The sequence below is a fragment of the Diadema antillarum genome, unplaced genomic scaffold (assembly GCF_040938485.1).
Source record: "Diadema antillarum isolate AM-2024a unplaced genomic scaffold, OU_Dant_1.0 seq00000384_RagTag, whole genome shotgun sequence".
NCBI classification, from domain to species: Eukaryota; Metazoa; Echinodermata; class Echinoidea; order Diadematoida; family Diadematidae; genus Diadema; species Diadema antillarum.
Window position 1 is genome coordinate 194,424 of NW_027271382.1, and position 24,645 is coordinate 219,068.

At 38.9% G+C, this 24,645-nt stretch overlaps 1 protein-coding gene across 1 annotated transcript in view; it reads right to left on the minus strand.

The window, feature by feature from the left end:
- The window catches only part of LOC139731767 (zinc transporter ZIP12-like), a 53,820-nt gene extending 31,865 nt beyond the window's left edge, over positions 1 to 21,955 (minus strand). Inside the window, exons 1-2 of the mRNA XM_071642647.1 lie at positions 21,659 to 21,955; positions 7,859 to 8,194 (exon numbers count right to left, since the gene is read on the minus strand). Coding sequence (XP_071498748.1) covers positions 7,859 to 8,194; positions 21,659 to 21,955 — 633 coding nt within the window. The remainder of the gene's footprint in view (positions 1 to 7,858; positions 8,195 to 21,658) is intronic.
- Between the last annotated feature and the right edge of the window lie 2,690 nt (positions 21,956 to 24,645).

The window sequence follows — 24,645 nt, forward strand, 5'->3', positions numbered from 1 at the left end:
ATAATTCACTAATCAAGGAAGAGAATCTACTAATATGCCTCAACCAGTTCCTCTAGCTATCCTGACTTCATCCACTCAACTCAGCCCGTTAAACACCCCCCCCCCCTTTTTTCCCCCTTTCCCTCCTCCCGTTAGAGTTGGATCACTTGCCGCTTAAATCCTTGGGGCCGGTCCATGTTTCCTCTTGAGTTACAGGCTTTCCTTTCCAGTTATTTCTGACTCGGAGTACCGGAAGTAGATGGAAAGGTACCTTGCTTAAGCACCAGGTTCGCCCGATATGCTCTGGACAGTATGGCAGCGGGTGATGGCAAAGAGTTCACCATCATTTCATGCGCGTACGTGCTGTGCCGACTGATTCGCCCCAGACAACATGACCTGTAAAATGTCACTGCTTTCGTAGTCACGTAATTACTTTGCAATTCCGAAACGTCATCAGATGATATCACATGTATGTGAATTTTAACTCACGATTAATCACAAAATTGGGCTCTGATAATGTGATTCATTGGAATGAATTTAGATCACAAAAACGCACACGTATACATCCTAGCTAGATTAGTTTTTTAATGGTGCAAGCTATTAGTGATTGATGTCTATGTATACAGTTTCGCAATCGATAATTGCATTTCTTTATTTATTTGCCATTCCCATGTTCTCTTTTCAACTGCATCTTTCATTGCAGAGACATCATAAATGTATGGGTGCCTTGATGTTCCTTGGGGTTTTCAACCATTTCTCACACGGTCAAAAATAAAAAAGACTATATAAGTAGAACACATTTTCTCGTAACAAAACACTAAACGTCAGATATAGGGGATCATGAATATATTGATTTTGAAAGTTACATTTTTGTCGTGTAAAAAAGCACTTACGATGGAGGAAAATGGCTTATTGGAAAGTGCAATTGAGACAGGATAGGCAGGGTAAGAACGTATATTTACGTTAACGTTTATTTTTCTTGTGTTCATGTAGCATGCTTTTAAATTGCAGTGAAGTCCTTTGATTTTCTTTTTTAATGGAAGACGCAGTGCCTTTTGCTGTAAGAAAATAGTAAAAAAAAGATTTTACAAATCTGCTTGTCATAGATGCTCAAAATGCTGTCAAAATAAAATTGCGTCGTAAATTTTGTAAACAAATACATGGAAATATAATTTTTCCACGGCATTTAGGACGGTATGAACTGTCCAAATGTTGCTTTTAAATCTCTTCCCATGAGGCCGTGTATGCGACCTTTTATCCAAAACGCTGTCAAACAAAATCAAAACCTGGCACAACTTCTAAACTTAGCAACGAGTGCGAAAAAGTTATTTTCATACCCATTTGGTCCTGTTTATAGACCAATCACGAGAACCATCGCAGACGGAAGACAGCGGTCCCCAGACATGCCGATACCCTTTTGCCAACCGTTGCAAGCCTTCTTCTTCAAAGAAAATTAATAAAACAACAAAAGTTGCGGGTTTTTTTTTCAATTCGTTATAAGCTATGGGAGTTCCCACAGTCTCTCCTCTTCTTACGCTGGAAATTCACCTACAGAAAAAAAAAGTCACTGAATGCTATTCCAATGAGAAGATGACGAATATACGTCATTTATCTTACCTTTTAAAGAAGATTACTCTCAAACAGATGGTAAAAATTATATGAATTGGACAAAGAAAATGGACTAATCAATGCAGAAGCAAATGAAAGAAAACAATTAAAAATACTCCTTCATGTAAAAGATATTGATATTCCCTGGGCTTTAGAAAAAAAAGTCCAAAATGACACATGGCCAGAAACAAAACAAAACAAAATAAAACAAAAACCCAGTTAATATTTTTGTCAGACATACTTACAAAGTAAAATGCAACTCTGTAGATATAAAGGCATAATGCTCCGAGAAAATTGAGAAGAAATGTCTGAAAGAAATGTTTATTGTTTATTTTATGATACACCACGCAGTACATGGCGTCTGAACTAGTCTAATACAAACAATATCTTGAAATTCTTGGCTAATAACATACGTCTTTTCGTCTGATAATGTAACGCTCCTATTTTATGTCGACAATGTCATGGCTGAAAAACTCTTAAACATTCTAGTAAAAAAAAAAAACAACCTCCCGAAGTTGCTTTTAAGAGATTAGAAAGAAATACAAATGGTATATGCTTGATTAAGATTGTCACCAAATAAAAAAGAAAAGCTATGATAAAAATCATGGGCATACATACTTGGGTCGGCTCCCACCCGAAAATATGTAAGCCCATGATCTTTGTCTTGGATATTACTCAGACACAGAATAATCCGTGTCTATTAGGTCGATGAAGAGCAATTTGGCATTTAGTTGCAAGAAAAACAACTATGGACTTAAAATCATCGACTGGAATAGTTTTTGTGTATGTGTGTGTTCTAATTTGACTGCCATATGTACTGATGTCAATGTTGCTGGATTTAGAAATATTTGCTTGGAGCCTGCTAGGACTTTTTAGACATTTACATTTTTTTTTTTAATTCTATTTGTTAATATCTTGTACCCATACAGTAATTTCCAATGTGCCGAAGAACAATGTTCGTTCGGTATCTTCTCTATGACTAAGTATCTTTTATTCAGTGTTAACTAAATTCAACTTTGACATGCCTATGTATATAACAATGGCACAATAATGTCGACACGGGGGGGGGGGGAGGTGATGTCATCTCATCATTTTTTTTTTTACATGAAGTTCGATCTGGCAAGCAAGTTCGTATAATGCAGCATACCTCTCCGGCAGAATCAAGGTCAAAAGAAATATGTTTTGTTGTTTACTTGTCATTTGTTTTCGCTGGCAATTTACATACTTTAAAGTCACTTATCAACTACACTAGAATTAATCTTTCAGCCAAAGCCACTGGGTAATTGAGCGAAATAATGACGTGGCTATTATATACACTAAAGTGAAGTCAAAGTACACAATGATAGTTTTTCTAGTATGAATTTCCAAATGCAATTTATCTCCATTGTCTAATAATGTGTATGGCCTATATGAGAAAAGTAAAATAAAAACATGTACCTGATGTAATTCAATGCAATAGTCAGACGTTGTCACTGATAACTATAAACCGTATTATGTGTCAATATGACGGGAGACTCTTTTACGATGGAACGAAAGCTGTCGGAAGCCTACAGCTACAAATGACTCACATGACGTCATTGGTTCTTCCGTATCTACTTGTCAATCACTGAACACTGACCGCAGCAAAGAGAACGTGAAAATTAAAGATTTAGGATAAAATATGGTTTAATTGTCTCTCCTAGTGACAGCTGATCATTTTAAACCGCTTAATCTTTGCCCTCTTTCCTAATTTCCTTCAATTTTGCAGCAACTATAGTCAATTACTCCTTGGCTGTTGGAGAATTGTTTGACTGCTGGAGCTTCGATAATATCTCAGTGTGACGCAAAACATTGTGTCAGTATCTGAATTCTCTTTTCTCCAATTCTGTTCGTTACAACGTACTTGGCGTAAGCCCAGCCACATTGTCATTGCTTTCGTCTAGACGGGACTGACACTGCAAGGTTCTTTAAAGGGAGGACATGGGCCATTGTATGGCTCCTGCTTTCAGTTCAGTGTCGCAGTGTTCTTTGATTCGTCGACAATGTCTGCCTAAGGATGTGAGGTCATTACAACTGCGACAATTAGACAATTGTTAACTTGTTAGCAGGTGCAGAACTTGGCACATTGTGATTCTTTTTCGTGTGTGGCACTGGCGTGAATGTGAAACACGGTGCATGAATTATACATGTTATAACTTTATGATTTAGCGCATTACACATTACAAAAATTACAGAAATACACTATTATCATGCGCCTATTTAACAACACTAATGATTGAAAATCTCCTGGCGCATAAGGAAAAAGACAATTTCTAATTTGCCACGTTCGTCCTCAGCTTTTGATTAGTACAAAGGCAATAATATGATTATGCACTTGTCTTGTTGACCCTATTACATAACTTACAGGGGAATTCAGACCGCACTCCATTTCGTATTCATCTTAGTTCATCATGCGGTTCAGGATTTTTCGAACCCACCGACTGACCACAAGTTCAGTGTGCAAAAGGGGGCTGGGGGTATTTCAAACCTCCAAAACAGGGTAGGACTTTTTTAGATTCCAGAACATTTAATACTCATTAAAAATATCAGTTATTACGTAAAAGAATCAAAGCTACTACTGACTTTTTTTTCGATGGGGTTTCCATGCACTTTTTCATAAACTTACGGGTTGAGACAAAAGTTTATACATGTACAAGTCTTTCGAAAACTGATGACACTTAATTCTATGCCTTCGTGAAAGGTAGAAAACACCCAGGGCCCCATCTATTGGAGTCAGCCCAAACATTCTCTTTTCTTTTCAGCCTTTCTATCACTGCAAAGTCAACATTGTGATGGAAGGTGACAAGAACATCTTCATTGTTAACCTCCTGAAAACGCTATACGTTAGACGCATTTGACATACTCTCTGATAATCGACACACATTACATTTTTATTTTTGTCCTTTTTGAGGTTTGTACACTCAGTTAATTGTGAGGCAATCCTGTACTATGGGAAGACTGTAAAACGGAGCAAACAATGGTGAAAATACAGGAAGGGGAACCATCTGGTTTGATGAAAATACCGCAACACAACATCAACGTTTAACCGTGTCTGATAGGTTTTGATTGATTGAATGATTGATTGATTGATTGATTGATTTTATTTCTGCGTTTTTTAAAAACATAAATATGTAATCCAAAGTCAATGTGCTAATTTAGTGAAAGTTATGAACAAAGTTTTAACGTTCTCGTAGTTGTTGTACAGACCTAACAAATGGTTAAACATAGACAAGCACACAAAATGAAATGGCTCAAGGAGCGCCTTTTTTTTCTGTATAAGTAAACGAGAGATTTTCCCCCTTCACGAATCTTGGTTAAGGACCTCCCTTTGTTGGCCGTGGGACGTCTACGATATTCACGCTGAACGTCTGATGGTTATCACCCAACGAAAGGCCGCTTTGCAGACACACGCCCCAAGTCGGAGAACAAGTATTACAAGCCGAGGAGAGATGGATCACGCTTCCTGTGAGTTACGGCTGACATTCTCAGCGCCCTGCTTATTAAAGAGCACTGTCACGTTATAACCTCCGTAGGGTAACCCTCCGAATTCCATTCAGGAAGTTGTATCATCCTTGTTACACACATTACATCTCGTGCGTTATTCTATTACATATACTGCAACTTCTGCTAGATTCGGTATTAAAATGTTAATAACAGGTGCGTTGAAACCTTAATTTCCGAGGTATTAATAAATACCCCCGTAATTTGTTGGCACCGTTCACCTTGGTGAAATAACACGGTAATATGTACCGCGGTAATTCACTTGGTACCGGCATTCCCGGTAAGCAATGCGCATGCGCATGTCTCCTACGGGGAAAATCAGGAAAATCAGAAAGAATGTCAGGTTACGTGAGAAGTGCACCGCTGTGGAATGATTCACTATCAAAACTCGTATGCGCACTTGAATTATAACCACCCTAAATACCATGGTATAAGCATACCAAATGTAAAATATCAGAGATAGAAATGCAACAAGGAAAACAGTGCTAGTATTTGGACTGATATCCTTGTACAAACGCTACGAAATTTTGCTTTCATATAGTTCATACTTTCTGTCCTAATTCCTTTCTATTTATTTAGATAATAATTAAAATGGTAATAAGAAAATGACAGAGAAGTGCATCAAAGCGTAATATCAAAAGAAGCAAAGAAATCATCAAAGGGAAATTTGCTCATTCGAAAAAGGGCGCTTTTATATGCCCAGCTTGGTCTAAGCATACAGCACATGCTTTATATTGTCCGACGAGTCGGATCGACGAAAAAATATTCATGTACTACAGTTTCTTTATGGATGCCCTAATGATAGTTTAGCACGCAGGACAATTTCTTTGGAAAATACCCTACTTCGTTGCAAATTTACTACGTCGCTATAATACTATTACCTTTACCTTATCAGGCAGTAAGTGACAAAATGCAAGAAGCTAAAGTTCTTGGGTTGTTTTTTTTTCAAGAATGGGTCGATGGTAGGTTAAAACCCAGTTTATAATTGTACCAAAATTATATAGATATTGACCAAGATACAAGTAGTTTGGGTATAGTTGCGGAAATGCATGTATCGTTTTCAAGTACTGCGTTATCGTTGTACATTAATACATAGTGCGACACGGGAGTACACCTGTCTGTGTTTATTGCACGAGTCATCACTCCTAGTAGCAACAGTTTTGTTCGTATTCGTATCCACCCCCCCCCCCCCCCATTCTGAAGGAAGTGAGAAACACGACGTTAAAGGACAACTCCACCTTCATGTACATGTGGATTGAGCGAATGCAGTAATATCAGTAGAACACATCAGTGAAAGTTTGGGGGAAATCGGACAATCCTTTCAAAAGTTATGAATTTTCAAAGTATCTGGGCAGTCACTGCTGGATGAGAAGACTTCTACAGTGAATGATGTCATATGCGTACAACTATATAAAGAAAATAAAAAGAGAATTTCCCCAAACTTCACTTTTTGAATAAAGTGCACATTTCTTCGACTTGTTACTGGCATATGCTAAGGGTAAGATGATTCCCCCTGCCTTCTGAAAGAGAGAAGTCAAGTGTTCCGATTTATGCCAGAAAAGTGAAAATATTTTGAATTTGCTTTATTCTTTCTTTATATCGTTGTACACACGTGACATCACAAGCTATAGTAGTCTTTTCATCCAGTCTAGATTGTGTAGAAACTTCAAAAATTCATAACTTTTGAACGGATTGTCCCATTTTCCTCAAACTTTCAGTGATGTGTTCTATTAATATTGCTGCATTCACTCAACCCACATGTCTATGAAGGTGAACTTGTCCTTTAAGAAGGAAAAGGACTTCAGTGCTACTGAAATGTGGATATATAATAGGCCTAAGTGTCGGGCCCGCTACTTTGCTCTATCACAAGCAAACAGTGCCCCTCAATTAGCTACAAAATTAACTTCGACGGACTACAACTGACTTTCGAAATACAGATGTGCCACGTTGACACTTGGGCCCTGACATTAGAACGGGTGGTGTGGTATTCTATAATAGTATGTGGATGATAGAGGATTTGGAGGCCTCTTCAGTGCGGATGAGGGCATACAAACGAAGGTGAAAATGACTATTCACGAGGCAAAGACGATGTCGATAAAGAGCTACACCTACTTGTATAGAGTTGCGGGCTACCGATTGTCTAGCCAAATCGAACATTGTGCCGAGGACATCAAATTACAACAGATTGTCCGTATCATAATTATTTAAGTGTAGTCCGATGTTTTTCTCAAGGAGTATAAGCTTTTGTAGGACCCCGTCATAAGAAGACATAGAAGGCCAGAAACGGATATCATCTCAATCATGGTTACAAAATAATTATAAAATGGAATATTTGAACCGAGCGTTTTCATCAACAGACTGTTAATCTATGCCATACCTACATGTCTACATGTATCTATCAATGTCTGTGGTAACGTCGTCTCTGGTGTCACTGTCATCGTCCTAATCATCCTTGGATATTTTTCTTTCATAATTTCCATTATAATCACCAGTATAGCCTATAGAAATAATACAACTTCTCATGGATTTATTTCTTCTTCTCAACTCGGGATGAAGCAGGACGTAGAAACTAGTTTTTTAAAAAAAAGTATTACTTATGATATTGCTTATAGCAACGGATTCAGAGATTCACTTCAGGCTTATAATGTCCTTGAAGACTTGACCTCAAGTTTACAAACTGACATCATTTATGAATGGACTTATAAGTTGTTATTGTTCTTTATTCTCGAAACCGCAGCTATAGTCTAATTACCTGGAATCTGGAGGTTGGAATGTACGATCTGTTGACGCTCTCAATGAGTAGATCAAGCTTTTCCTCCGAGAAGATGGTATCCTCGCCGTACGTCAACTGTTCCCCGAGCGGCGGTACTTCCGTCGACGAGTTGAGCCCGCTGAGCGCCACCAGGTAATCTCGGTACGTGAACGAGTCGTTGGTGCCTGCCGTTGACGGGCCCATGGTGCAGGCGTCCTGCGGAGCGTGGAGGTAGTAGATGAGCACGACGCTTGCCTTCCCGAATGCGGCATCGTCCAGCGAGCCATCCGCGACATCAATCCCAATTATTCTAAAGAGCGTCTCTGCGGGAAGACACTGTCGAGAAACCACCAAGAGAGCCATAAGAAACGTCAGAAACAGGGTAAATAATCATTGGTATAGGGAGTATCCAAGTTCTCTTCTCTCTAAATCAAACGATGCACTCAAATATAGTGTATTCAATGCCTATAGGTCTTCTCCCGTATGAGAGTATTCCGTTTACTAAAATTTCGTCGACTGAAGTTACATGTGCATTTTCAAGAAAATGTACATGCATGTACATGCATGTACATACACATGGATTATTAATAAGGTCTGAATTCGATGATGAAGATAACTGATAAAGCAAACTGAATCGCTTTGTAACTCCATTTTTTTTTCAATCAGAAAGGCTGGCGAAATAGGAATCGCAACATCAGAAAGCATAAACAAATTACATAATAAGGTGTAACTTTTTTCCTCTTCTTGAAAGACAGTATTCACTGGTATTTCTATCCTTCGTTATGATCGATTGTAGAAAAAGAAAGATTCTGTCGAGACTTTATAACAGAGACAGTGTCTCAACATTACTAAAATGCAAAATGTTGTCGGAACTTTACATCAGTACAGCAGTAACTCATCGATCGCCACACACAGAAATCTTAGAGGAAGGTAGTGCGACAACTGCGCAGTCATACCGTGTTCTCATTCTTCAACGCGGGGTTCATGCAGGTCGACAAAGAAGTAACTTTTAGAACACGTGATGGATGACGTTACTTTTAAATGTTAAAAATAATGCTTTAAAAGTAACACCATTTTCATGCCATCTTAGGATGATGTGCGAACGGTGCTTTCAAACACAAGAGTACTGTGATCCTTATAAAAAAAAAGTACAACTCATGTGCTACTGTAACTTCACAGGAGTAACGCAGTGTTAACCTGGATGATTGACATAAACATCTACTACCATATACAGTAACTGATTTCAAATCGTGATTGTCAGCAGGGACTGTTTTTCTTTGTCAAGAATCTTATGGAAGAATTTTGCTGGATATTACAGCGGCGTCGAAAGCTGAGATACTATCTTTAATGTAAAGTGAACAAAATTTGTGCAATTTCTTCCAAGGCTCGTAAATCTATAGCCGACTACCTGCTGTTGCCGAGAGACGAGAAAACAGCGTCTACTTCTGAATATCCGCCTTTTCGCTGACTCACTCTAGGAGATATCCCCGAAGACATGAGGCTGCGAAAGGGTCTGGTTAATGGTAACAACCTTTCGTTTTGTCTTCTTCTTCTTCCTTTTTTTTTTTTTTTTTTGGTTTGCCGAGTGCAAACGCGAATTTTCATGAAATATTGTGGAGTGGGAGCCGTGTGACCAGTATAGGGTGTAGTCAAGCAAAAAGGTACTGAACATAAGTCTATTCATGGTATTCTTTATATACTTCGGATCTCCTTCTCCGTATACTATATTGGTAAACCAGATTCTGTCAAATGAGAAAATTTTACACTAAAATACTTGGAGGATTGCAACTAATTTTCCTGGAGGTTCGATTCTACTTTGAAACCACGTATTAGTGGCGGATCTTTACGCGGGGGGGGGGGGGGGGGTAGTGTCAGTCCTGGACACGACAGCTAGATAATAACTGAAGAAGTAATAGTATAGTGGTATAGTAGTAATATAGCAGTTGTACTAGTAGTAGTAGCAGCAGCAGAACTTTATAGAATTAGTGATATCAATATGGTTGTTATTTTGGGGAGGAGGGGGTACAATAGCCCTATTAGTAACAGCTGGTGACTGCTTTTCCACCACAACACTTTTAAAAGTTTATCCGTTCAGTGCATATTTTCATGCAGTTCCAGTTTAGCTTTGTGTCGTTGAAAATCCTAAACTGACAAGGTCTAATCTTTCAAGTGAGAAAATTTTGGCTTTTGATATAAACGAGAGACGTGATTCTATTACTCTCCTCTTAGTGATAATCATGATTTGCACGTTGCGCCCACAAGACAATTTCTCGACTGCACGTCTTAGATACTGTTATATTATCCGATATTTCCTTTTCGGGGGAAGGGATGGGCGGAGGGAGGAGATGGGGAATAATGACAGTAAGGGCTTGTTATTATAATAACATGGGTGGAACATTTTTTTTTTTTTAAAATCTAACGTTGAGTTTGACAAGTTCTTGGTATCTTAATATTCGATGCTGAAATAGACAATGAACAGGTGCAATACCTTTTTAACTTCTTTTTTGGTTGCAATTAATGCCACCGCACCTTCCTCCTGCAAGACACAGGCTGGTTTCCGTGTCTGTCCTTGACTCATTTAGTTTGCGGTAGCCTTTAAAGTACAGGAAGTGTCAATCACCGAATCTGAACAGGGCATTCTCTTCAAACCTACCGAGGAGGATTATATGCTTTCGACAGATCTGAAGTACTTGCAGTTGAAAAGGAACTTCAAACTACATTTTATTCATGTAAAATACATCTCATAAACCAGTGGAATATTATTTAAAATCTATTGTACAAGAAAATCAAGGGTAATTAGAGTTCCTTTGTTCTTTGGTTTTTTTTAAACAGAAACATTGGTCAAAACCACACAAACAAATGAGATGAGATGCTATTTTCGCCCGTTCATGACTTCTTTAGATTATATCATACCGATTTATTTGTGTCCTATTCGTCAAACCAATTTTACTGCTGAAATACAAATGCAAGACGATTGAACATTCTCAAACGGGGCTTAGCATTTCCCCCAAATATAAATTCCATTGACATTTGTATGAACACAGCAATGTGAGAGTTGTGAAATGTTGACTATACACTTCATCCGATAAGCACATATCCCCTATACATGCATGTATATGTGTGACCAATATCAATTTCACAAAGCCGTATAAGCTTTAAAATCCACAACTTTCTTATGTTTCTGAACTAAATGAAATTCTGAGGTGTTATACTAATGAAACTCCCCAAATTGCGTGTAATTGCAGTTAATTACTACCTGAACAAGTCGATGAAAATGCATGGGGTGATGTTCTTTGTTTCTTTCGTGTGTCTTTTTTCATATGTTCGGGAGTCTCATTATCTACAGCATCATTCTGCATAGTTTGACCAACATTGGTCTAGCATCAACTGTGACACACAGGGATTTCGTGGTTTGAGCGGTCCGCACGACGTATCGCTCGGATTCTGAAGGATAAGCCCCTATCGAGTCATGTGGTTCATCCTAGAGTATGCGTCCAGACTCACTGCCAGCAGAGTAAGATGCATGCACATGCGGCTTTAATACTCCAGGAGTAATTTCGTCTCTTATTCATCGCACACTCATCCCCTCAAGACGCTGACGACTTCCGAGGAACGTACTCAGCCCAGGAGAAGCTGGTCCCAAATAAGAATCGTGAGAGTCCCCATAGTGGAACGTTAGGTCTCACTTTCACCTGCCCTGTTTAAAAACTGCCTTTAGTTGCATTCATCGGTTGAGCTGTAAACCCCCAGTAACCGATTGATAATATCTAGTAGCTCCATTTTGGCGCCCGAAAAGTTTCCGAAAAATTGTCATTTTATGTCACTGTCAAAAGTCGTTAGGTTGTACATAATTATCTCAAAAATAAACTCAAATGTAAATAGTTCAAAACCATGATGTAACATATCAACATGAATATACGTTAACTTTGCAACTGATTGACAAATTGCCCTACATCGACGTAAATAAGCACTGAATTGAATCAGTGTTTTAGCAGTAGGCATGACAAAAATCATAGGCGTACATACTCAAGCAGGAGTCGAACCTGCATATAACTACGTCGATGTAGGGCAATTTGTCAATCAGCTGCAATGGAAACATCTCGACGGAAGAATTTCACGAATTTGAATACGTTAACTTGTTTTAAACGTCGATATATATATATATATATATATATATATATATATATATATATATATTTGTGAAGTGCATTATCGCTACCAAAACAGGCCTTATCCTCATTCTTGTTCGCCCAACTTTATCCACACCGCCCTGTATAGCAAGGTGAATAAAGGTAATATGATATATATATATATATATATATATATATATATATCCTACCTTGCTTAAGATGGGGCCTTGCATACTTAGAATTATAGCCTGCATACAAGTTAACAGACATTGTATACTGTCATTCATATGTGTGATACTAATAGTGGTTATAGTAGTAGTAGTAGTAGTAGTAGTAGTAGTAATAGTTGCAGTAGTAGTAGAAGTAGCAGTATAGCAGTCGTAAAGTACTTTATGATATAAAAGATTGAATGCAAATATTTCTTTCATAATACCTTACTTTCAAAAAAAAGAGTGAAAACGTTCACTCACGGAGGAGTGAATTTCAGGAAAGAGTGAATTTAGAATGAAATCGTAGTGAATTTGGAGTGAAAATATGTTTTTTTTTTCGTTAATTTTGGAGTGACCTCAGGGATCACGCAAAATCTTGGAGTGATCCCGAGGTCAGTCCAATATTAGTGAAAATAAATATTTTCATTCAAAATTTACTCCAATTTCACTCTAAGCTCACTCTTTTCTGTTTTTCACTCCTTCAAGAGTGAACATTTTCACTCGCTTTTTTGTTGTTGTTTGTTTTAGAGTAATGAGTGGAATAATCTCCGTGTTTGATGTCAGTTGTGTATTTGCTTTACAATTCAAAGTGGATAATTGTAAACGCGTCTTTTGCTCCTCATGTCTCCTTTTCTCTGCCTATGTCTGACATTCTCATTTCAATACTTTTTTCCTGCTTTCCCTGCAAATAAATCATTTCCTGAACCACATTTCATGCGTTTGCTTGCATATCAACTCTGTCGAAACATTTGTGGAGAAGCAGGACTACTCCAATTAGGTAGAAGACGTGTCAGTGTTCTGTTTTCTTTTCCGAAAACGGCCTTGAAAGCCGAAAATAGAAATTGCGTTTCTTTAGGTGTTGTTGTAGTTTAATGGTATAATTCGTAAACAGCTATGTCTGCAAGCTCTCAAACTTTGAAAGTCACAATATTTCTTAAACTTTCAATGAACACCTCACAAGGAAACGTTTGTTAACGATTGTGTGTGTCTGTGTGTGTGTCTGTGTGTGTGTGTCACCTTTCGACTTGGAGTAACGCCTTGCTTTCAGATTGATTTCATGCCTCATAAAACAATAATGAAATATTCGAACACAAAATTAATCTACAAGTGTTTTACCGTAAATAAGGGAATCATCGAACTCAAAGAAGTCAAAGATAAAATCATCTCTTGCGTATCATTCTAAAAAGTTATCATCTAATTATCGATATGGTAACATATAAACAGTTTTAAGGGAACTTGCGGGTGATTCCTTAATCCTGCTGACACTTACAATTAAATGTAGATAAAACGCTTTTAGTTTCCTTTGTTTTGAGGAAGTTTGAGGATGTAATGATACAATGTAATGGGAAAAGTCGACCCGCGTTTGTTGATCATGGTTACAAAGAAAGGTCTAAAATGAACTTAGCTCATACATTTACTTACTTACTCTTCTGTTAGTTTTCCAGAATGATGGTGTAGGACAGGGCCTAGTTGTTCATCCATCAGGGTTAATTAAGCTATATTCTGCTGCTCTCCTTCCAAGGAAGTTACATCGAAAAGTGACATTATCCTAAAAATACGAAACACATTATACATGTAGGATGGCAGGGAGGGGTGTAAGCTGCTGAAGATCATGAACCTAAAGTGAAATTATTCATAGTCAAATACAACATCCTTCCAGTGCTCATGTAATGACACCATAATACCTTAAGGAAGATTATTTTAACTTTCAGTAAAACACCTTATGACAGCACAAAATAATGGGGATCATGTTTATGATAACAATGATTCTTATGATGATGCTGATTGTAAAAATTATGCAACACCTAAACAGATTTTGCCCAACCGATTGATGGCGATCGCATCAGCATTCAACCACTATTATCTATACGATAAACTCTTGAATTTTCATTCGTTGAAAGAAGAGATATTGTATCTCACGTGACAGAGCGCAACTTTTTTTATCTTGTGAGAAATTTTGTAACATCGTTACCATTCAATCGATGATGGTTATTTAGATAATCATTATAATTTTGATTGTAAGGATAGAATTGCTAGGACCAGGAAGACATTGTACCATTGTCACCTCACCTCAACACAAACAAAACATTGATAATGGAAAGGCATTGGACGTATTGGGAATTCCGTAATTTGTGGGAGATATTATCAATTTACAACTATACCGTCAAATGAAATATTTTGGTAATGAAACATAAAATATACAATTATTAAATCATTAAAAGGCGGGTGAAACCCAAATATGATGGATTGAGTTAATGCAGCAATAGAAGAACACATCAGTGAAGTTTCATTTTATATGAAAAGTACACATTAATCCTTTCTGTGCCAATTAGTCAAATGTACACAAATGTCACGCACGTACCTATGAACTGGAAATGAACGTGACAGGAAGAGGGTAAAGGGTAATTGACTTCCTCCTGTTCTCTGAAAGAAAATGATTATTCATTTTTCAAAATATGTGGAATTCTCTTTATATTTTCTTCATATCCTTGTCCATGCGTGACATGACGAAATGTTGTAGTCTTAATTCTCATCTACCAATGAATATAGCACAGAAGCTTTAAACTCTCATAACTTTTGAATGAATTGTCCAACATCCTCAAAAAACATTAATGTATTCTTAAATCACTGCATTCACTCAACCCAGCTTAGTGAAGGTGAATTATCTATTGTAAGAGTTTATGTAGACATGGTTGAAGGTATGACTCTTTCTTCGTATGTACGAATTTATGCAATCAGCAGCATCTGCTACTATTGTTTGCCTCTTTGCGTGATTTTTTTTAATGTGGTCTTTGTATTGTTAAACAAAATTTCATTTCATTTCATCTCATTTCCACATCTGATAAAAATGATTACGAAGAATAAAAGAAGTATACATAGAACATAGGAAAATACAGAAAAAAATACTACCACTTTGACAAGATATTACACACTACGAAAAAATATTCAATTGAAATAAAGAATATAAAAAAGACATTTCGACGAGTATGGTCTCCGTATCAGAAAAGTTATTTGAGAAAGGCAGTAGCTCTATAAGGAATGATATATGAATTCCTTCATATTCTTATTTGATATAATGATAGATGATTATAGACTGGTTGATGACCTGGACCCTTTTCGGTTTCTTTTTTTCCTTCGTTTTTTTTCTAAAGGAAATCCTGAGGAGGAAAATAAACGTCAGATGCTGGGGTAGTGAGGATCTGGCACAGGCGCGTCCAGAGCTGACACAAGGGGCCACACCGATCTTTTACCCTATCGCAAGAGATCGAAGAGAGGAGTATTTTTAGAAGGTATCAACTCCTTTTTAACCCCTCCTCGCGGGAGATGATGTTTCACATCAAGAAAGTCAGGGTGTCGACTTGATCCAGAAGTGATCCTTTATTTTTGCACCCTCTTTCTGTGGATCAAACTACTGTGCAGAAGGTTGTCCATACCATTCCAAAAGATCCTAGAGAAAAGGCTATGACTGGAGATTTCAAGTAAATATCACTTGGGGCTCAACTCGCTTTCTACAATGTTTTAGGCAGATCAAGGATTCTATTTTTTTTATCGCTGGAAAACAGCCTGTCGCCCTCTGAGAGACGAATTCAAGTACGTCAATGACCATGTCGAGGTCGAGATTATAATACATATGACTCTGCTTTTGTAATAAAAACCATCAATATTTGAATGTCTGATAACTAACACTGAGGGGACACGTCAGGAACAACCTTTAGTTGTCTAAAGCACATCAGCTCATCAAATTTCATAATCATACCTTTTTCCCATTCTCTCTGTTTCTCTTTTCCTTTGAAGTGGGTGTGAAAGAGATGAAACATACCTTGATACATGGACACATGTACAAACTACCACGCAAAATGGCAAAGAATTGACAATAGTATATCATCACATGTTAGGAAGAAGCCAAGATCGAGTTTCATCAGCGCTTTATCTGATCTTTTTCGTCTCTTTTTTTTTTCAGTTTTTGGCTTGTTTTGTTGTGGGTTTTTTTTTTTTGCTTTTTTTTTTTTTGTTTCACCGGTGCCGTAAAATTTCAGTCCAAGCGTCTCTCACAGATACATGTAGGCCTACTTCCCGAGATACTTGCGTCTGCACGTCCGTCGTAGATAACATATCGACACAGAGATACGCGCTTCGACGGTATTCCTAGTCGTCCCTTTGGAACTCCACACTTTCATAACAGATAATGAAAGTACGTGTTTCGCTGCGTTATACCTCTCAGGAAAAATGTTGTGTTGAACCTGTCCCTGCATGATTAAAAGTAACTAACTGTTCTAAACTCTAACCTTCAGTGGATCTCTAATAATAATAATAATAATAATAATAATGATAATAATAATACATTTATAAAGTGCATAATATGCACATGTTTCTCTATGCGCTGTACTATTCAGATACAACATACAAACAAATGACTAACAAATGTAACAATGAGCATAATAAATACAATAATTAACAAAAGGGGTAATGAATGTTTATCTTAATCAAGGGAGACGGAAAAGGTGAGTTTTAAGACTGGATTTGAAATTTGCAAAATTGGGTGCACGTCTAATGTTTTGTGGGAGATTGTTCCAAAGATTGGGTCCAGCAACTGCAAAAGATCTGCCCCCGTAATATGACGTGTTGGTTCTGGGTGTGTGAAGAAGCGCTAGGGTGCTTGAGCGAAGGTTGCGAGGAGGGTGATACTGCTTGAGCAAATCTGCCAGATATGTTGGGGAAGAACTATGTTGTGCCTTGTAGGTCAGCAATATGAGTTTGAACATCATGCGTTTGTCAACAGGTAGCCAGTGTAATTCTTTGAGGGTATGGGTTATACTTTGTTGACGAGGAGTTCGTGTGACAAGCCTGGCTGCGATGTTAGAAGGAAGGCCATACAACAAGCTGTTGCAGGACTCTATCCGGCTGGTGACAAATGCATGAACCATTGGCGGTGTGATACGCCGTTAGATTGTAGACTCTGTTTCTGTTGGCGTGAAATGACTTCTGATTATTTACAGATGCAGTTCACCTGGGACATCAAGCAACTTGATCTATACATTGCACAACTCAGGTCCAAAGAATGATGTTCAAGCGATATTCACATCCTGGTCTTCTTGATCCTTTCCGACGTCTCAATTAGATTCACACAGCCCCTGTCACCTCGGTGGTGCTAATACAATCATATAAGACTTGCTGACCACTAACTAACAAGGGACAAACAAGTAGCCTGTGGTGACCACTTGTTGATAGCTAGGACAGGTCAGCGGTCATAGAGGTTGATTGTCCATCCTGTAGCAGTTTAATCAGGATCAGTCTCCTATATCTGCATGCCCGTAAGGTTCGGTAGGCTTGACCTATATGACGAAGCATTTGAAGCAGTTGTTTTATGTACAATATTCTGTAGAGTGTGTCTTGTCTATGAATGATATGATGGATGTGCAGTGGTTGAACTTCCATGAAAGTGTCTAGTGTTATTTGTAGTCTGATAGGTAGACCTAAACGTCGAACTTCTCTCCCCCCCCCCCCCCCCCCCCCAGTACGGAACAATGCAATCTTACGGTATGATATTCTGATTTCTCATCAGTATTCAACTACAATAATTCGCCTCAACTCACGTGGTTTTTGTTCATTCTTTGGCAATAGCGGTCGATTAGCAGGACTGTACAGAATTTCTCTCTTGTTTTTGTCATGTATTGTTACTTCACACTCTGGAATCCTGCAGAGCGATATAGTCTTCACGGTCCAACTGTATAGTCAGCTGCAAAGTCCGTTTATGATGGTCATAGAAAACAGCCTGGTTAGTACACTCAGTAATCATACAGTTATATAGACGCACAACATAAACACACACACACACACACACACACACACACACACACACACACATAAACACACCTACCCCCCTCCATACTCGTAATACCCTAGCACACATGCACACCTACACTTGTATAGACAATTGTGAGAATTTAAAGGGATAGTGCAGTTTCGGTTGAAATGGATATTGCGGTTTCCAAAGTTTTTTGATGATGATTTTTTTTAGATAATGAGAAATTTCTTATGGAATATGAAAGAACATAATTTTTAAGAGGAATTAAAAGTTCTTTTGATGAATTGGTTTTGAAATGGCTGAGATATCAAAAACAATGCGATCCTAATAAGAGGTGGGACCCACCTGTTATCATAAGCGCTCTGTTTTACTTTGTTTGTTTTTTGTTTTTGGATACTTCAGCCATTTCAAAACAGATTCTCATGAAATAAACTTTGAATTTCTCTTAGAAGTGTATGCTTTTTAATTTTTAATAAAATGATTTCTAAGTATCTTGCAAAAATTGAAAAGCTGAATCCTCACCTCAACCAATACTATACCATCCCTTTAAGCTGCTGTCCCGCTGGCGATCCATCGTTAATATCTTGGAGTTTAAAAGTTCACATGGCGGATACGGAGATGCTACTATAAATACTCTCTGATATGGACGAAAATGTGCTCCTCTGGACCCGCATAGCCGATGATTCACTTGTTGCAAGCTGGAAGTTAATTCGACGTGGGGACATAGGGATTCGGTGAGGAGGGAGTGTAGTGACTATGACCCGGTATATATACACACGTAGTAATGAAATTAGATAAGAAAAAGAATAAAAGCATCACGTCACCGAATGTGTTCACCAGTACACAAAAATCACTTTCACAGAACCTCTAATTTACAAATGCGTTCCATCGTAATGAAAGTCAAAACAAATATTCATTTTCTGACTCATCCAAGTGATAAATGTTTTGGTTTGCTCTATTCGAATCCTGCCACAAGAAATATAAGGAGTCGACTTTGCCAACAGAGAGACGAATTTGTCTAGAAAACGGGCCCAAAAGTTGCAGTTCCGCTGTGAAGACTAAAGGAGTTGAATGAAAATTAGAAATACACTGTAAGTATGCTTCTTACAAACGAATAACTGTCTTTGTATCTCAGGTTCCTTTACCTTGTGACTGTGAGGGTGAAGTTAGAATAAGTGTCGGAAGTGTCGAGTTCTGAAGAAATGAACAAATTCCAAAGGCATTTTCCAGCTAAAGTTTTCTCATGGCAAGGCGGTGACTGGTAACAGGACTTACTACATGGATCTCTCTAGCCACGCAACTGAATGTACTGCATCTCTCATTCCTAAAACCCTGTAAATGTGATAGATAGGACGAATAGCTATCCTCTTTAAACTTTAGTATAGACGCCGTAGCTCTACTATCTCTTCATCGTCTATTCTTCCGTTTATGATTATCATACATAGATTTTTAAAAATTCATTTCGTCGGCCTTATGCCAAAAGGGCCTTAAAGAACTTCCCCTGTTATGCCAAAAGGACACTATAATAGTGTACAAAGTCTATAGCGTTAAGGGCCTTTTGGCATAACATTGGTAGTGGTTTAAGGCCCTTTTGGCATAAGACCAACGATTTTGTTTATGCAAGTAGTGTTTGTATCCTGTTATTTGTGTCCGTAAGGTGGCGGTAATTTGTGTTCTTAAACGTCACATTTGTGGTCACGTTAAGCAGCATGAGAACATGGAGAAAATGAGTTCCCGCCTCAGATTTGGCGTCATGGGATCTGCACTTCATGTTCTGAGTTGCAGGGAAGTAATGCAGACGTAACAGAGTTTGCTTCAAATATTCGTTTGTATATATCTACTTTGTCCTATGTGATTACAGCCCAACATCATCTTCCACAGCCCTATAGTAACAGCACTCGGATGGGATAGCCTTCACTCTCGCCGCCTTCTTGCACAATGCACACTTTTTCACAAAATCCAACATCACCTGGTTGCCATGCCCCTCCCACCCGATATCACCCCAGCTAACTACATTGGAAGACAAGATCACCAACTCAAATACACAATCCCTAGATCCACCATTGACTCCCACAAGTATTCATTCTACCCAAGAGCCATAAGACTATGGAATCGCCTGCCGGGACCCGTAGTAAGCACCGCCAACCCAACATTATTCCAAGGAGCTGCTTTGCCCATCCTCAGGGCAATGCAGCCTCCTGCTGGATCAGCCACTGTGTAAGAGGATCGACGCTGTTTTTACTCGCACTGAGCACCTATACTCACATTTTATTGTATGATAATGAGACATCTGTACATACACTGAATGACACCCCCTCATGACACACAGTTCGAGTTCATCCCAGTATAGCTTCATGTACAAGTTGCTTCAAGGGATTACTACATCAAGGTATCAAGGTATCAAGGTATCAAGGTACACTGTTGTTAACAACCCTTCATATGCGTCTTTATGTATATATATATATATATATATATATAGATATGTATACGTTTAAATGTATACCTACATTGCCTATGTATTATGTGGGCCTATATACTTGTGGCCCGTGTCCTTGTGTATCCACTAGAATTTAATGAAAATAATGATGTAAACATCTGAATAACTTGATGATATAGCTAAATTGATATCCTTAATTTCAATTGATTCTAAATTAGTGCCATTTGCTGCCTGCATTTGAGATGTATTAACAAAGATGTACGATACTACCATTAAAACTGGTCTCATATCCCTCGAGGAACTGGTTTTAATCTTTAAGTTTCCACCAATATATATGAGTAGCGGAGGCAAACCTTAGAAAACTAATTACATACTCGTAGCTTTTTGTTTTGCTATATGAATACATTATTTAATGGAGAAATGGTAAATTTCCCACTTTTGTTCCACCTGCTGAACCTTCTAACCTTTTGAAAGTTCAATTCTATAATAACATGAATGAAAAAGAATGTAAGTGTTACCTATTTGTTTCCTTGGGAAAAATTCAGCTGAATATTATATTAGATCTATATCAAACCATAATAGATATTTTACTCTCACTGGTAGCTTAGGGACTCGATACAAAGGTGCACATCGGATCGAGTTGACGTGTGTAAAGATGTTTGAATTGAAAAAAAAAATAAACAAATATTGTAGGACTAGAATGTTCCTGAGGTTCATTAGGCCGTAGCCATTAGTTATTGCTCTTCATGTGCAACTCACTCTTTTCTCTGCTTGTAAAAACCTCAAGTATGCCAAAAAAAAACAAATGATTTATCCACTGACAGAGCAACGCAAGTGGCTAATTGCATAACCCATTGAAAGTGCTTTTGTTCTTCTTTGGCAGTGCTCTTCATCTATAGAGCGTGTGCAATCGAAAGAGAACAATGGGTTCGCACACTGACATGTAGTCCGAGTACGTGCAAATATGGACAGCTTTTTTATTCTTTTATTTTTTTTTGAAGGAGAAGCAATGATTTGAGTTCAGTCTTTTCACAAGCCAAAACGATATTACAGTAAGTGATGTAAGACTGTATGACAGAATGTAAATGCATGAACTTCCGTAAATTCAGTGGTCAGAGTCTTTTTATTAAGCCCTATAAAAAAGTAGATACTCTATCCTCTCGAAAGAAAATAGTTTTGAACACAACAACAACAACAACAACAACAACAAAATCTTACCCAGTCACAGACCTCCGGCTTGTTGGAGCGGTAACAGTCAACCCGCTGCAAGAGTGTGTCTATCAGGAGCTGCGTTTGAGCGAGGTCCAACCGGGCCCCGAGCTTGGTCTCCTGCTTCTGCTGCAGCAGTCTGGCCACCCTTTCGAACGGTCCGTTGCGGCCGTGAATCTGCCCAGCCGCAGATTGGAAGAGGGCAGACCAGACGAAGACGAAGTAACTCAAAGTTCGCAGACATGAGAAAACTCGGACCCTGACCATGGGGGACACGAAGCATATCAACTGCATTCCTCGCCCCATGACGTATGACTGATTAGTCCTCGATAATATCCAAACCTACGAGATTAATCAAGAGATGCTTTGCCGCTGCCGAATTCCATTTGGGGAAGAAAGCTCGCTCTCTTAGTCCGAGCAGTTAAACTTGCTCTCTGTCGCTCGGCGAACGAAACTTATGACGGCAGGACTTCGAGATAATTAAACTCAAACATATCACTTTTAAATACTGGTGAATCAAACTTTTCGAGTGAATTCTCGAAGTTAAAAGACACTCTCTTCCCGCAACAATTAAGAATCAACCACTTTACGCGCAATCACCTATAACTGTTGTAAGTATACAAGACCTTGGTTGAAGTTTTCTTGGCGGCAAGGTTTAGCCAATCATCGCGCGTCATTTGCAAGCAAGGCGCACTGACAGTAAGCTCCGCTGTGGTGTGCCCCCTGCTTAGGAAGTGTAATTACGCTACCGGCAGCAGGTAATCAGGAACGGCAGGGCCAGGGCAGTCGGAGGGGCAAGGGGTTAGCCGGAGAGGCTTTCCGGAAGCTTAGCATCATGATGATTAATTCATATTTGCATAACCCAAGGGACGGATGTGCTCCTCCTCTCTTCTCTAAGATGACGTCTAGTTACAGGCGCGAGCGCACTGGGCTAGCTGTATTTGAATGCGGCATGCTCTTCCACAGCCGCGCGGGTACTCTTGCGCCGAAAGCGTTCTCCCGATGACACGCAAAGTCGGTGCTGTTCCCTCATTGCACAGTAATTACCTGGATCAAGATGGACCTATTTTTAGATACTTAGCCTGATCACTCCTAGCCACAGCAGAGCTCGATTGTGTCTGATTAGTGCATACTATTCATGGTTCTCCAATTGTGCAATCAACCCTTGGAGCTGCACAATCAACATAATGATTATGAAACCCTGGACAGCGTCGAAAAACCGTATAGGATCTAGTGACTATTAAACACTGAATGTTTTGCGTATTCACGTCGAGTTCGATTGTTGTTTTTCCTATTGATATGACAATATGAGCGGGAGAGTGGCATACTTTCTAAGTATTTGTGGAAATCTTAAAGCAGGGTCAAGTCCGCCTAGACACTTTGGTGATCCGCCTGCGGCCTGACACTTTTGTGATCCAAGTTCAGTTTCATTTCCAAGACATACTTCATCCGTGAAGTTAATTTTGGAAGCGTCATATCAAATGAACAGGCTATTTGCCATTCTTTCGCAAATGTGCTCCCTGATATCCAGCTACACAGGTCTGTGATTTTCGGTAGCAGTCAGAAATAGGCATATTACTGACAGACGGAGAAACAAGCAATCTTCGATTGCCTTCAGTCTTGTGTTTGGACATTAGATGGATGTGTCGTGGACAGTACTAGTATCCGGGCAGTTACCGCCTGGACAACTACCCTCCGGATAACTACCACCCGAATTATAGGGTTATTCCCCCTGGGGCAACTACCTCGCAGATAAATATCCTGGTAGGGCAATTACCCTCGAAGGTAATTACCCCCTAGGACAACTACCCCTCGGTGAAAGTTATCTGATGGGTGGTAGTTACGGAGGGGGGGGGGCAGTTGTCCTAGAGGGGAATTTTCCAGTTTGTGATTGCCCTAGGAGGGTAGTTGTCCGGAGGATAGTTTTGCCCTGGAAGTTAATTGTCCTAGAAAGGTAGTGGTCCGGGCGGTAATTGCTCATGGGGAAAATTGTCCTGGAGGGTAATTATCCGGGTGGTTTTATATGCTACTATTTTCATTTGGATGGTCGATGCCTATGTTTTGTTCATGTTTGTGTGCGTGTCGTTTTGGGTGCTTCAATATCAAAATGGGAATATTACAGGAAAGGAAAGAGTATACGACTTCAGCTCCCAATCCTTGAAACAATGGATTGGTCTATTATTTTTCAGAATTTGAGGAGTCTGTTTTGACAGATATGCCGTTTTTAGCTATGTCGATAAAGCACTGAGGATGAGTCAAATAAGGCACCTGCTACGCCACGCACACTATATGTCCCTGAAAAAAGTTCAGTTTATCCTGCGCATTACAATAAAAATACCCTAGAAGGCAAATACATTGTTTCACATGAGCATATTGCTGCCAGCCAGACGACGTGTTCAATGGAACTATATAACGACTGTTTATATTTCTGCGTACGTTGTACGTCAAAGAGTAGCCATCTCTCTGGTATGTACTCCCCAAACACAAAAAAGACACGTAATATAGACTTGATTAGTCTTCTTAATCCGACTACGTGTGTCTTGGTGTCTTAAAGGCTAACTGGTGTGTTCCTATCGAAAGGTCCATTCGCAGTCTAAGAGAGCTGTTAACTCTGCGCACCTTTCATCTGCCACGATTATGAGAGGTTAACACGGCTCGTCACTTTATCCTGAAGTTCTCGCTTTTCATCTCTAGTCAGATCCCCTTTCTTATCCCTCCATTATCGCATTGTTTCTTTTCTGATATTTTCTAATCATAACCGTCAATTCTTCTGTCCATCCTATCTTTTTTCTCAACGAAAGCAACACATTTTCCTCTCTCCTCTTCCATGTCTTCTCCCGAGTAAGTCACTCACATTTATATCGGGTGCGTAACACCAAAGCCCTGTTAATAACAGACCTTACCGCGACAAGGTCGGGACAACGTCCGGAGAACAAATTTCTCGTCTCGAGCAATAAAAAGGCAAGAGGGAGTGAGAGGAACCGTTTTAACAGACA